Source organism: Eubalaena glacialis, chromosome 6 (assembly GCF_028564815.1).
Source record: "Eubalaena glacialis isolate mEubGla1 chromosome 6, mEubGla1.1.hap2.+ XY, whole genome shotgun sequence".
Lineage (NCBI taxonomy): Eukaryota > Metazoa > Chordata > Mammalia > Artiodactyla > Balaenidae > Eubalaena > Eubalaena glacialis.
Window position 1 is genome coordinate 118609982 of NC_083721.1, and position 13863 is coordinate 118623844.

The 13863-nt window shown below is 43.8% G+C and overlaps 1 protein-coding gene across 1 annotated transcript in view; it reads right to left on the reverse strand.

Annotated features, from left to right (window-relative positions):
* Window positions 1-11415, reverse strand: part of TSC22D2 (TSC22 domain family member 2) — a 49709-nt gene extending 38294 nt beyond the window's left edge. Inside the window, exon 1 of the mRNA XM_061194562.1 lies at window positions 8416-11415. Within this exon, the coding sequence (XP_061050545.1) occupies window positions 8416-10394 (1979 nt within the window). The 5' untranslated portion in view covers window positions 10395-11415. The remainder of the gene's footprint in view (window positions 1-8415) is intronic.
* Between the last annotated feature and the right edge of the window lie 2448 nt (window positions 11416-13863).

Sequence of the window (13863 nt, forward strand, 5' to 3'; positions counted from 1 at the left end):
AACGGGAGAAAAACACTCATTACAGTTACTGAAAAAATAAAATGAGATTATGTATACATACGGTCTGAAACAATTAAGCCTGGTCTGTGTTTAACATAGGGTTATGATTTCCAAATATGCTGTATAAAGATCAACTTTTGGTACAGTATCTTAACGTATACCAAATACTTCATCATTATTAAGGTACTACTGAGGCAAACAGAACACTTAAGGCAAACAGAATTCATAAACTTAGAGCCAGGTATACCAAGCTATTTAGTACATCCCATTGGAGAATTCCACCTCTGGGATTCAGAGCTCCCCCAGGATTTCCTTATACACAACTTTACCACAAGATTTTAATTAAAAATACAATAATCACTAAAAAGCGTATTGAAACGGTTCCAAGATACATACTACTTTAACAATAAAAGCTTCAAGAAACACCTTAACAGCAACCATAGACTTAAATGATAAAAATTTCCATTTCTCTCCGTGACATTTAAACCCTTCGCTCTGATTACTGTCAAATTAATCACATCATGTTCCAAATCTGACATATTCTCACTCTTCCATATTGTTACACAAAACTGCCTTCTCCTTCTACTTGGAAAATCATCTGCTTCTCTCATCAGTGACCTAATCTGAATGACTCTTAAGATTCAACTCTAGAGTTAGCTTCAGAAGAAAGCAAAAGTAATAATGGGTTGCTTCTGAGGACAGAAATTGGGTGGCTGGAGGACAGAGGTAGCAGAATGGCTTTCAATTTATATTCATATATTTTGAATTTTGAACTGTATAAATGTATTGCCTATGCAGAGAGTAAGTTAATTTTAAACAGAAATCAGTCTAACTACTTCCTCCCCACACAAATCTGACCTGATGTCCTAAATTGCCCCCATTAATAACTTAAATTTACTCCATCACAGCCTGTAACGTATATCAAAGTATGCAACTTCAAATCGTAATTATTTTCATATAGCCTGAGATCTTGGAGGGAAGGATAGTTTTATATCTGTATCCCAGTACTTACTACTCAGAAACCACAAAGAAAGTTGAATGATTCACATATTGCCACTTGAAATGTTTTCCTGGGCATTCAACCTTCGTAAGGAGTATTTGCAAACTTCATTTTTTGTCACACAATAGTCTGGGGGCAGGAAAAGGGTTTGGCCAAGAGGAAGGTTTAAGTTGGCAGCTCTCTCATGAAACATGTCTATGTATGGACTCATACTCAGGGAATCTTAAAATCTGACCAAAGGCTCAAATTCTAATTTTACCAATGAGGAAAACCAAGAAAGCTAAATGACTTGACCAAAGAAATCAGCTAAATGGTGGAAGAGTCAGGATTAGAACACAATTTGCTGTACCACTTAACTACATCATGAGTTTTCTGGCCTGAAACAATGTCTCCTTTTCTCTGATTATATCCATGCCATCCAATTACATTTTTGGATCAAAACTAAACACTCGGGCTTCCCTGGTGGCGCAGTGGTTGAGAATCTGCCTGCTAATGCAGGGGACACGGGTTCGAGCCCTGGTCTGGGAGGATCCCACATGCCGCGGAGCAACTGGGCCCGTGAGCCACAACTACTGAGCCTGCGCGTCTGGAGCCTGTGCTCCGCGACAAGAGAGGCCACGATAGTGAGAGGCCCGCGCACCGCGATGAAGAGTGGCCCCCGCTTGCCGCAACTAGAGAAAGCCCTAGCACAGAAACGAAAACCCAACATAGCAATCAATCAATCAATCAATCAATAAATCTTTAAAAAAAAAAAAAAAAAAAAAAACTAAACACTCTTGGTATGGTTTGTAGCATGTCAAGAGTTGATCTGGGAAAACAGTGTAGACACTGAAACATTGATGTTTCTGTGATGTATGTTTGCCATACATACTCTTTTAGGTTATGCATGATTGTTCACAAATCACTTGCATACCTCATTTAATCCTCTCAAACTCTCCAAGGTAGGTATTATCCCCATTTTTCACACAGGAAAACAAGGCTTAAAGGGCTAAATAACTAGCTCAAGGTCAAATGTCTCAAGTATGCGGCACAGTTGAATTTCAGCCCAGGCATGCCTGACTCCATTGTCTATAATGGTTACTCATATGATATGCTATAGTACATAATTAAACACACTATTGATTTATTTGATCAGGAGCCCCCTCTCCTTTTTTTGCTTTTGTTTTGTTTTCAAAAGTTAGGTAGACCATATAACATGGATTTGTTTTGGTTTAACTTACAAAACCTGTTAGTAAAACTGAATTCTAATTCTACCTAAGAAATTAGTCGGCCTTAAACTTTGTTTTGGGTATCCTTCATGCACAGATTAAACAATTTACTTGTGTAATAATGAAGATGGATAGCCTAAACCTTTACAAAGAACATTTAAAACACACCAGCATTATTTATAATAATTGACACATTAATCGTAGTTTCTCCTCTATACGTCAATACTCCTTAGTCAAATTATAGTGAGAGCTTATAGGAAAGGAGGCTTTAAGTAATTTAACATTCAGACTTCACTTATTTGTCTTGCCTACTCTGATGAGCATAAGTTATCAAGACATTTACTAATCGTCTATGTCCGAGGTGAACACTATTAAAATTATTAACTCAATCATCTACAGAATTTTCACATAACTGTCATATATAAATGTACAACTTAAAGAATGTGAGTTCATTCTTTTTAACAAAGGGTAGCTTGAGTACAAAGATATAAAACTAAACACTTTAATCTGATTTGGGGCTTTAAATTTGAGAGATAAGCAATCCAGAGTAGCATATATGAAATTGAATTCACCTGATTTAAAAGTAGAAATTATGCACATACTTTTTAGAGGTAAAGCAGATAATCAATATACCTTTAATATTACCAGCCAAATTTGAAGTGTATACATTATATTATGAAAGTCACCTAATGATGTATAGGAATGATACAAATTGGTTACTGTTCCTAAATCTTTATGGAGGAGTCCCAGTTTTTACCCTAAGCAATGCCAGATTAAGAATATAAAATATTGAGTAATCTCAATCTGGTATGTTCAAGAATTGCTGTGGGAGGGCTTCCCTGGTGGTGCAGTGGTTGGGAGTCCGCCTGCCAATGCAGGGGACGCGGGTTCGAGCCCTGGCCTGGGAGGATTGCACATGCTGCGGAGCAGCTAGGCCCGTGCGCCACAGCTGCTGAGGCTGCGCTCTGGAGCCCTCAGGCCACAGCTACTGAGTCCGTGTGTCGCAACTGCTGAGGCCCGCTCACCTGGAGCCCGTGTTCCGCGACAGGACAGGCCACCGCGGCGCACCGTGGTGAGGAGTGGCCTCTGCTCGCAGCAGCTGGAGAGGGCCCCAGCGCAGCAACGAAGACCCAATGCAGCCAAAAAAACCCAACAGAATTGCTGTGGGAAAGGCCTAAATTATACCAATGATTCAGGCATGCATATTCTTTGTGATGCGGTAATTCGTATTACACCATTTAAAAGAACAGCTTCAAATCACAAGTCTACTGGTTTAGTATAAAGAAAAAACAAACTTAAAGGATTTATTCCAATTCAGGAAATTCGCTACACAGACCCCTTAAATACTGTCATCAATTAAGATTTATTAAAAATCTGCTCTTCCCATTAATAAAAAATTACTTAGAAACATCATGGTTCAGGCTACATTTAACCAGACATACCTGTTTTTGTAAAGCCTCTCTTGTATTTCGAGAGTAATGCAATTAAGAAATAAACAGTATCTGTTTGGAAGAGGAAATACATACTGGTCTAAAACAATTATTAAAAGAAGGAATTAGACCACTATTCCTCACTAGTAGCACGTGTTCCTATTCCTTCTGAGACCATATTTCATGTCATTTCACTACCTTTACTTCTGTGTTGGTTACCTGCCATTACTCCCGACTCCCACAACCCCCCAGCTTCTACCAGTTCGGGAGAGAAAAGTCAAGATCCTTTTACACTCCCCTATCAACCATTCCTCAGGGAAGAGATTCACTGGTTTCTTTACCATCTGACTGGTGGGGCTGCTCTTTGTTACTAGAGGACTCTATAGAGCATGACTGCTTCCAACCTCCTTCGGTGCTGAGAAAGACTAAACTCTATTCTAAATTACCAAGTACCAGATCCATAAATCCAGTATCATGTTTTATCATTTCCAAATTAGTGCTATCAGAATTCTCAAAGAATAGATTGGTATTATATTTATTCTCATAAAGGAGAAAGCATATATCCCACTACCAATACTGTGAAAAAACAAAAATGACTTCTCATAAAGGCAGTTTAGTTCAAGATACCCTCCAGCCCTTACAAGAAAAAGACAGTATTAATAAATTAGTTACTTGGAGTGTGTCTTATCCACACACATAAAAACCCTTATATTTTCTAAAAAGTTAACCAATGTTCAGCCTATACAATTTAGTTCACACAAAATTTTAAACAAAGGTGTATCACTGTGAATAAAAAAGGCCATGCTCCCACTTATACAACTCTTGGTTTTAGGAATTTCAGGCTCTTTTGGATCATCGGCCTTTCTGGAAATCTATGATAATTTCCTTAACTTAGAGCCAGGTTTATGACTAAAGCATATCAACATGGCACTCTGATGAATGCATCAGTATCATTTTTATACTAAATAATGATGTCACTCATACACAGGAGATACTACACTTTGATTACAAAATCCTTACTTACTTAGATAGGCCTAAGATGGTACCTGGCGTGTGATTTAAGCATCAACTGTAAAGCTGCAAGACAAAATTACCTCCACACTTCAATACTGATAAAGAATCATAAGCTCCCAAAAAAATACAGATTCAAGTTAAGGAGCTTTCATTTTTAAAGACTAAATGCAGTAAGACTTTTTCAGAGTTCTAAGAAGTTCCCTATAGATTTTTGAAACAAAGTAAGAGTGACAGTTCTGCCTCCTGATATACATTTACATAATCCTCTCTTAAACGTCAAGTTAAAAGAAAAAAAACTCCATTAAAAGAAGTGTGTATATATGTATATCTCATACATATGTCTATATAGATATATATATGAAGTGTACAAACACAATCTATATTTATAGCACATACCAGGACACACCACTTAACACTCACAATTTATATTATTTTATCAGCAGTCATTAGCAAACTACACAAATAAAACTATTAACAAGATATAAAGATATCTGCCACTAGAGGATCCTTACAATCAGGTTTTTAACAGTCTTTTGGTTGCAGTTGACAGTTCACAATTGCAGCCATTCATAAGCGTTCCTGGCATGTGGCCTACAGAGTTCACATTGGTCAGCTATCTATGGAAAATGATCTGTACCGTGTTCCTTTTCCAAAAGGGCCAGTAATATTTTGCACCTCCCCCTATTTACCAAATAGGAGTCTGTTAAGCGTGTAGGTAGTTTAAACAAATTTTGTAACGTTCACTGTAAAAGTGTCTATGCATTTTTTTATGAACTATATCTTCAACCATTATTATATCCTCCAGTTTACACAAAATCAATTTGAAGAATCTCAACAACTGACCATAAACTAGAATGATATATAACTTCATGCTAATTAATACCATATGGTCAATCGGCAATGTTAACTCAGAAATTTAACACTTTTCTTATTTTGTATACACAATCATCAGCCCTTTTAAAGGTATGATAGTATATAAGGTCTGATTCTTTAAAATAAATGGTCTCAGAATGAGCCAATACAGATCCTTGTATTAAGTAACGGAAACAAAATCACAAGATAGAGTGCTTAATATATCAACTTAAACCACCTGATCTTTTTGTTAATCTTCCATTTTCCTTCCTTTTCTCAACGAAATAGACTGTGTTTACTAATGTCTTAATGGTTTTTTAAAAGGCAAACATCTTTTTTTACAAATATTTTCTAAGGATCTGAAATTTGTCACCCTATTAATAATTACTCAAGACCTCTCACTCCAATATGCTTTATTTTACATCTGAATGACTGCAAATAAAATTGTATGAAGATTTTAATTTAAGAAGGCAACCTAAAATCACATTAAAATCATGATTTTGTTAGTACTATCTCCTCAAAAATAGTCATCTCAGTAATTTAAACATACGCCTGGAAAAACTGTTACTTAATTTCAAGAATACAACTTTAAAAATGCCCTCTCTTTTACAAAGGCTTTCCATTAAAAAACAAATTTAAAAAGACCCCAAAACGATTTCTACTTAATGGATTTATTCCTTCACCAGGTGTGTTGGTCCAGTGACAAAAACAGTCAAATGTGTAAGATTACAACTTGGAAACTGTAATGTTAAATTAGAAACCAATGAAAAGGTTATAACAAAAATTAGAAATGCACATTTGATAAGCAATGAAGATTTTAAAAGACTGGGTGGGGGAGGGAAGCGCCACATTTAAAATAGGACTATACACACATGAAAACCCCTGCACTGGATTAACTGTTACAATTGATAAGAACACTGATACAGTAGTATCTGTAGTTCAAATAGTCACAAATTTGGAAATGAGATTCTTGAAATTCAACTCTTTTAATAAAGTAAGAGAAGAAATAAATGCATCTTTGAGGTCATACCCTAAAGAATACATCCCAGAGTTTCCATTTATCAACAGATCTCTCTGCTTCATACCATATCGTCACCAAAAAGTTCTGGGGAATGTAATTACAAATGCTGTAAACTGAGAGGTGTGAAGAGGAGAGAAAATACATCCTTCATTCATAGGTGTGCATGTGTTTTTGGGGTAGTGAGGGGTTGAGAAAACCAGTCATCATTTCTTGAAGAGATACAGTGTACAACAGGAACAGAGAGGTAGTAAGCAAATGGTTATTTACCAACCCATCACAAAAAACTGGCTTCTGGCAGCTAGAAAAGGGAAGATGCCTGTTGACTATTACCATGTTGACTATTACCAAAGGTGAACAAATAAACTCAAGTGGCATTTCAGGTGTGTCCCTACGTGTGAAAAGTGAAATATGGCAGAAAATGTAAAGAGGGATTTTTGAGTGGCTTGTGGAATCAGTGTCTTTACTTGGTAGTCCCATCCATATAAAATTTCTCCATGACTAGCTAGCTGAGCTCACTCATGGACACGTGGTACTCTCTAAGAGTTCTCAAATGGAAGAAAGACTCCCCACAAGCAAGTCACCTACAAAAAAAAGATGAACTTTGAATTACAAAAGGCAAAGAAGATGAATTTCAGTGAGCATTTTTCAAACCAACAGAAGTATATAACAAAAATACAAGGCTAATTCGAAATGAAAAAGAAAAGAATGTGAAGGAACTCAGAAGAAAATAGGAAGAAAAAGCTTTAACAGCTCTCATTGTAGTCTACATACTAATTATTCAAGAAATCTATAAAAATAGTTCTGCTCTTTCAACACATCTAAAATTAACCTCTCTCAAAACAAAAACCTCAGAAAATAAATTTCTAACTGTAAAGTACCTGAAACTTTCTCTGTAATTTTTAAATGTAATATCTGGTAATAAGTCAGTTTTTAAACATTTGTATTATACACACTACATCAAATTTTCATGTGACATTTCCTCAAAACCACTTAAAATCCTCATTAAACCATAACCAAACATCAACTGTACTGGAATTGGTATAGCAATACACCAATTTTCCCTTAAACTATTTAAAAGCATCCCCCCTAAATACAGGGAGCCAATTGTTAACATTTATACTTTTACTATAAAATTACTCTTATTTCAAGAACTACAGTTTTCACTACTGTCAACAGTCTCCTACCTCCCTTGCCTGTAGTAAAAAGATTGATGTAAGATAAGAACATCTTTCCAATACACTTTTTGCTTTAAAAAAAATTAAAAAAGCATCTTAAAGAAGTCACTGGGAAGCCTCCTGACCGTCTATCCTCTTTTATTAAAGGGCTGAAGAAGATACGATCTTCAAAGCCGGATTTGACATTTCACCATTATCTCTCCAGCCTTTCCGGATACACTGGAGGAGATACCTTACGTGGTTCTTTCTCTACTAGAGGGCTTTCTGGTTTTCCAGAATGGGAAATGTTTAATTTTATCTCTCAGTCTCAAAACTCACACTGACAAAACACTCTGCCATTAAGTGTTCAAGTGTGATTGATATCTAATAAAGGGACAACCCTACACGGCATAACCTACTAGCCACCACTTCTAAATTGAGAGGATTAAACTAAAATCCGCCCTTTTGAATCAACGATGTTGCATTCCTATCCAATTTAGTGCTTCTAAACAACTGTGACACCAATTCTCTCCTTACACATCTTTTTTAACATCAGTAATCTAAAATTAATGTCTTTTCAAGAACCGATGAATCAATTTTACTAAACACAAACTAACTTTTATATTTAGAAACATTAAGAGCCTCAAATTGAGAAAAGAATCTCCCACAGTTGCATCCTAAACTACAATGTCCGGTCAAGCATTCCCATCAAATATTTCAAATAAAATTTCCATACCTGTCTTCATCACCATCAACAGGAATAGCTATGCTGAATACAGAGGTGGAGAGACTGTTCATAGGTGTTAACTGAAGGGGGTTTGCCAGGGCATCTGCAACAGGAGGCTTCACAACAGGCTTAGTTTCAGCAATGAGAGAAAGTGGTGGTTGAGGTAGGGGTTCGGATTTTCTTCTAGTATCGTCAACTTGCCCGACTAAAGGCTGGGTCTGAGTCTGAAACTGGCTTAGGTCAGACTGCGGTAGACTCGTCGGTGCACTGGCCGTGCCTGGCGCTAAGGGCAGCCCCACGTGCTGGATGATGCTGCCGCTCCTGCTGACCGGAGGATGGCTGCTCAGCTGCTGCGCCTGGGCCAAGGGCGCGGGTACATTTGGCATAGTAACAGAAGTGGTAGACACACTAGGCACGCTGGGAGCGGGCGCGGCTGCAGGCACGTTCGGAACTCCGGGCACCACGGCGTGAGGGCCGCCGGGCACTGCCGATGGCGTGCCGCTGCCGCCCATCTGCGGCGGAGGCGCGGGCTGCGGCTGCCCGGCCCCGGCGGGAACCAGGCCCGACTGCGCCGCGCCTCCCACGGCAGCCGGGGGCACTCCGGCCGGCTGACCGGCGGCGGCCGGTCCGCCCTGCGCGGGGCCCGGCCCCGGGGCCACGGCTTCGCCAGGCAGGGAGGCCGCGCCCATAATCTGCGCGCCCGTGGAGGAGGCGTTCTGGCCGGGGCCCGCGGGGAGGCCGGCCGACGCGGCGGGGCCCGCTCCGGCGCCCGCGGACGAGGGCTGCGCCGGGCTGGGCGGCTGCAGGCCGGCCACGTGCGGCTGCAGGTACTCACTCTGGCCGGCGGGCTGGACGGGCAGCAGATGGCCCGGCGGAATCTGAGCCTGGGGATACGCGAACTGCTGGGGCGGCGGCGCGGCAGAAGCGCCCACGGCCGGGCCGGGCTGCGGAGGCAGGGCCAGGCCGGGCTGCGCCAGGGTTACATTCGTCAGCGGCAGGCCCTGTCCGTTGGGCCCCGGGGGGACGGAGCCAGGCGCGGCGCCCTGAGGCTGGCTGGGCGGCGGGGCTGCCATCATCTGCGGCGGCCCGGCCGCGGCTCCCGGGAACGGCGGCAGCGGAGCCGAGCTCGGAGCCACAGCCCCACCTACGGGCGGCGGCTGCGGCTGCGGCTGCCCAACGCCAAAACTCTGCGGCGGGGCCGGGGCGGGCTGGCTCATTTTCTCCGACGGGGGTAGCTGTGACACAGCAGTCAAGGAACTGTCAGTTCCCGAGTCGGGTCCGTGCGCCCCCGGCATGGAGGCCACCACCACCACCACGGACCCTCCGGTGGCGCCCAGGCCGCTGTCCCGATCCGCAGTCTGATCAAAAGTATTGCTGTGTCTAATGCAATCCCCGGACCGCGTCAGGACGCTGCTGTCGGAATCCCGCTCATAGTATTCCATGCACGTCCATCGACCCCGTCTATACGGCTCCCCGCTGCCGTGGTCCAGCTTGATCACGCGGAAACGGGAACTACAAGTGGTGGGGGGCTGCGAGGGGGCGGCAGTCCCTGGCCCGGCGGAGGGGCCCGCGACCGGGGGTGCTCCGGGGGCCCCCGGGGAGGGGGCCGAGGTGGCGGCCGCCGCTAGGGTACTGGCCAGCGCCCCAGCCACGCTGCGGGCCGAAGCGGCTCCTCCTCCATTGGCGGGAGTGGCCGCCGCGGCCGCCAGCTGTCCGTCCAGGACGAGGTTGGGGGAGACGGTACCGGGAGTCTCCGCATCCCCAACATTGTTGAGCGTCTCTTCGGAGGAACTGCGCTCGCAGACCTCCTCGGGGCCGTAATCCGTGGCCCGAGAAACGTCGAATATCTCGGAGGAGACGTCCTCTGTGCGTGACTCGTCCGGATCGTCCAGGCTCTCGGTGTCCTCGGTGATGCTAGTGGCCACCTGGGCCGTGGTGACACTGGTGATCTGGAAGCAACTCTTCTTCTTGGCCGGCATCTTGGACATGGTGAGGAAGGCTGGAGGGCAGAGAGGCACGCCGGCTCCTCTGCGATCTTGCCGGAAACCAGGAAGGGCAGAGCAGGGCCCCCAAAGACAAAGTCCGCGTCCGCGCTGGGGTCTGAGGCCCGCCGCTGTAAGAGTCACGGGTTGATCTGTGCGTCGGCCGCTCCGCGAGACATCCTCCTCCCGTTTCCTTCTCCGTGTCGGTCTCTTCGGCTCTGCCCCCGTCTCACTCGCGCGGCGGCTCCTCCTTCCTTCTCGCCTCCCGCAGTCGCGGCACCTCAATTCAATCCCCCCAGTGGCGGCGAAAGCGCGATCCCAGGGGCGGGCCGGCTGCTTCCTCCTCGCGTCTCCGGGCCGCCGTGGTCAGTCCAGCTCGGCGCTCCGCGCGGTCAGCAGGCCTAGGCTGGGGGGTGGGAGTGGGAGGGCGAAGGGGAGGAGGCGGAGGCGGCGGCGTGAGGGGCGGTGCTGTCCCGCTCCTCGAGCCAGTGCCGGCGTCAGCTCCGGGCTCTCGGACGCCGAAAGGGAAGAAGGAGGAGTGGCGAGTCCGGAGCCAGGGATTCCTGATTCAGCCGGGAGCCGCGGGCGGGCGGCGGAGCTTCGGTGCGGCCGGGCGGCCCTCCCTCCCCGGCTCTAGCCGGAGCTCAGCCCCAGGGACATGTCGACTGTCTCTGGCGGAAACCCGCTCCGGGGGAGGGGAAAGCCGGCTCGGTCCTCCCCTTACAGGGGGAGCCACCCCCGCGGGCGGGCGGCGGCGGCGGTCTCGGCCTCCCCTCGCGGCTCTTGAGAGAATGAGGGGCGGCGGCCGGCGGGCCGGCAAGCGGCGGCGCTCTGGCTGTGTGAGGTAGCGGCGGTAGCTTCTTCGGCTCCTCCTCGGTGCGACCGGTTCGCAGGCTCTGGAGAAACTGAAATTCAAACTGCTGAAGCGGCGGCTGCAGCTCCCTCCCCTCAGCCAAGATGGGGCTGAAATGGCCGCGCCAGGGATGCTGGGAGGAGCAGCAGCCCCGCTACCGCCGCCGCTGCCGACTAAAATGCCGCCGCTGCCGCAGCCACAGCCAGCGCCGCAGCCGCCGCCGTTCCGTGACGCACCGGCGTCGTGACGTCACCGCCCCGCCCCCTCCGGTTTCCTGCGGAGTTTCGCGTGGAGGCTGGGGGGGGCGATGGGCGGGGCTAAAGGTTAAAAAGGGGGAGCGGTTTTTTTTTTAATTTAAAAATTTTTTTAATTTAAATTTTGCGCTATAGGTCTTTAAGAGTTGAAGAACTAAAGACTCTTAAATTCCAAGCCTAGAAAAACTTACAGCCGCGTCAATCGAATGTTTTTATATCGGTTTATTCCGAGACACTGGAAGACTGGAGGTCATGTGCTTGCTGTGTCTAATGTTTAGCAAAATCTTAGTGAAACAAGGCAATAGGAATGGGGGTTGGGGGGGTTTAGCTAGGATAAGGAGGGAGACGGCTGGAGGAACCGAATCACTTAAAAAAGTCTTTCCTGATAATAAATGTTATCCACTATAGTCAGAGGAGTGAAACGTTGAGAGAAATGGGGATGATTAACCAAGAATAGCAAGCCAGATTGAGTCAGAAAAAGGATCTTATAGCCAGAAATTCTGTCTCCAACAATGGCATCAGGAGATGGTTTCTTGCCCAGGGTGAGGTCAGTTTAAAAAAAGGTTGGAGGTTACCAACATATTCCTAATTTTCCTGAGTTTGTTGTGATTCCAGCATCGAAGAGTTCATTTAAACATCTTGAGATTGTTTTTACTTTCAGCATGAAATCAGCTTATGGGCTCCATAAATGTAGAACCTACTGCGTTAAATAGTTGTAGCTCTTTCTTTTGTTTATTCTAAAACTCCTAGTTGGAGCCAGAGTGTTAGATGTTTTGGATTGGGCCATGAACAATCAGAACAAGTTAGAAAGCACCCTTTCCTGTCCAGAAAGCAGCTATGAAAGTACTGGAGAATTTATCATTTAGTTGCCTTCTGGCGAAAGAAAATGGTAAGGCCATTCTTTTAAACAGTTTAAAAAAAAAAGAGGAAGGCGGCTCTTGAACTTTGACATACTAATACATCATTTAGGTAGAATCTAAAATGTCTTGATGGAATTCAAAATTTCATATCTATTACAGCTTTAGCAGTCATACCATGATGACTGACATAAATCAGTTAATCACTGTACTCAGTTCTCTAATCTTTGAAGAATATAAATACTTTTTATCCCAAAGGATGTTTTGGTAATTAAAATTTACAGAGAATTTTTTAGGTCCTTAGTTGTAAATAATATACAGAGATTTGTCGTTTAACTTTAGTAGGACCCATGTCCTCCATACCCAAGTGACTGAGGTCAGGATGTGAAATAAGACCACATAATAACATCCCTGTTTCTTAAGGGGGTGGGAGAGAGTAACATTATGCTGCTATTGTGGCAGAGATAGCTAATGGAATGTTTCAGTTCTAAATCTGTAATTTCAGTAATTGTTAGAGACAGTTTTCCATCAGTAAGTTAGATCAACTGGTTACATCCAATATGAATTTATAAAAACTTAATTTCAGGGCTTCCCTGGTGGCGCAGTGGTTGAGAATCTGCCTGCCAATGCAGGGGACATGGGTTCGAGCCCTGGTCTGGGAAGATCCCACATGCCGTAGAGCAACTGGGCCCGTGAGCCACAATTACTGAGCCTGCGCGTCTGGAGCCTGTGCTCCGCAACAAGAGAGGCCGCGATAGTGAGAGGCCCGCGCACTGCGATGAAGAGTGGCCCCCGCTTGCCACAACTAGAGAAAGCCCTCACACAGAAATGAAGACCCAACACAGCCATAAAAATAAATAAAAAATAAATAAATTAAAAAAAAACACAAAAAACTTGCTTCCTTTAAAAAAAAAAAACAACTTAATTTCATTTTGGATTGATTTCCCAGATTGTTAAAAGGGGTGACCATTGGGTGATGTTGACTGTGTGGCTTTTGGAAAAGTAAGTATTTTATGCCTGCTTGTCCCATTACATTATTTTATAACATCAACTTCTTGATTGCTTGTTATGATACTCTTAAATCACACATTTAAAGGAATCATCTTAAAGTAATCTGTAAGACCGTTTCTCCTTAAAGAACATGTAAAGTATTTATTATGAAATGAAAATGATGACAAAGATAATTTAGAACACATCAGTAATGGGCTATATTTCTGGTAACGATGGGGTTAAAGATGTTAAAAGACATCTAGCAAAAAAATAAGATTTATAAAGTTAAAATGTTTTATTTATCTGTTTAAGGATTTGTGTGTGTTTCAACTAATAAAATAGTTCTCTTGAAAGTAAGTTTTCCAAAAGCTTTAAAGGCCCTAGCTTCTTTTATACATTTGCTCTTTAAAAACGTTAGGAACTTATTGCATAAAACTTCTATTAAGAAATGATAAGAATTCTGGTTGTTGCAAATAAGTTTGAAATCATTTTATAGAGAGCAAAAAATCATATAACTACAA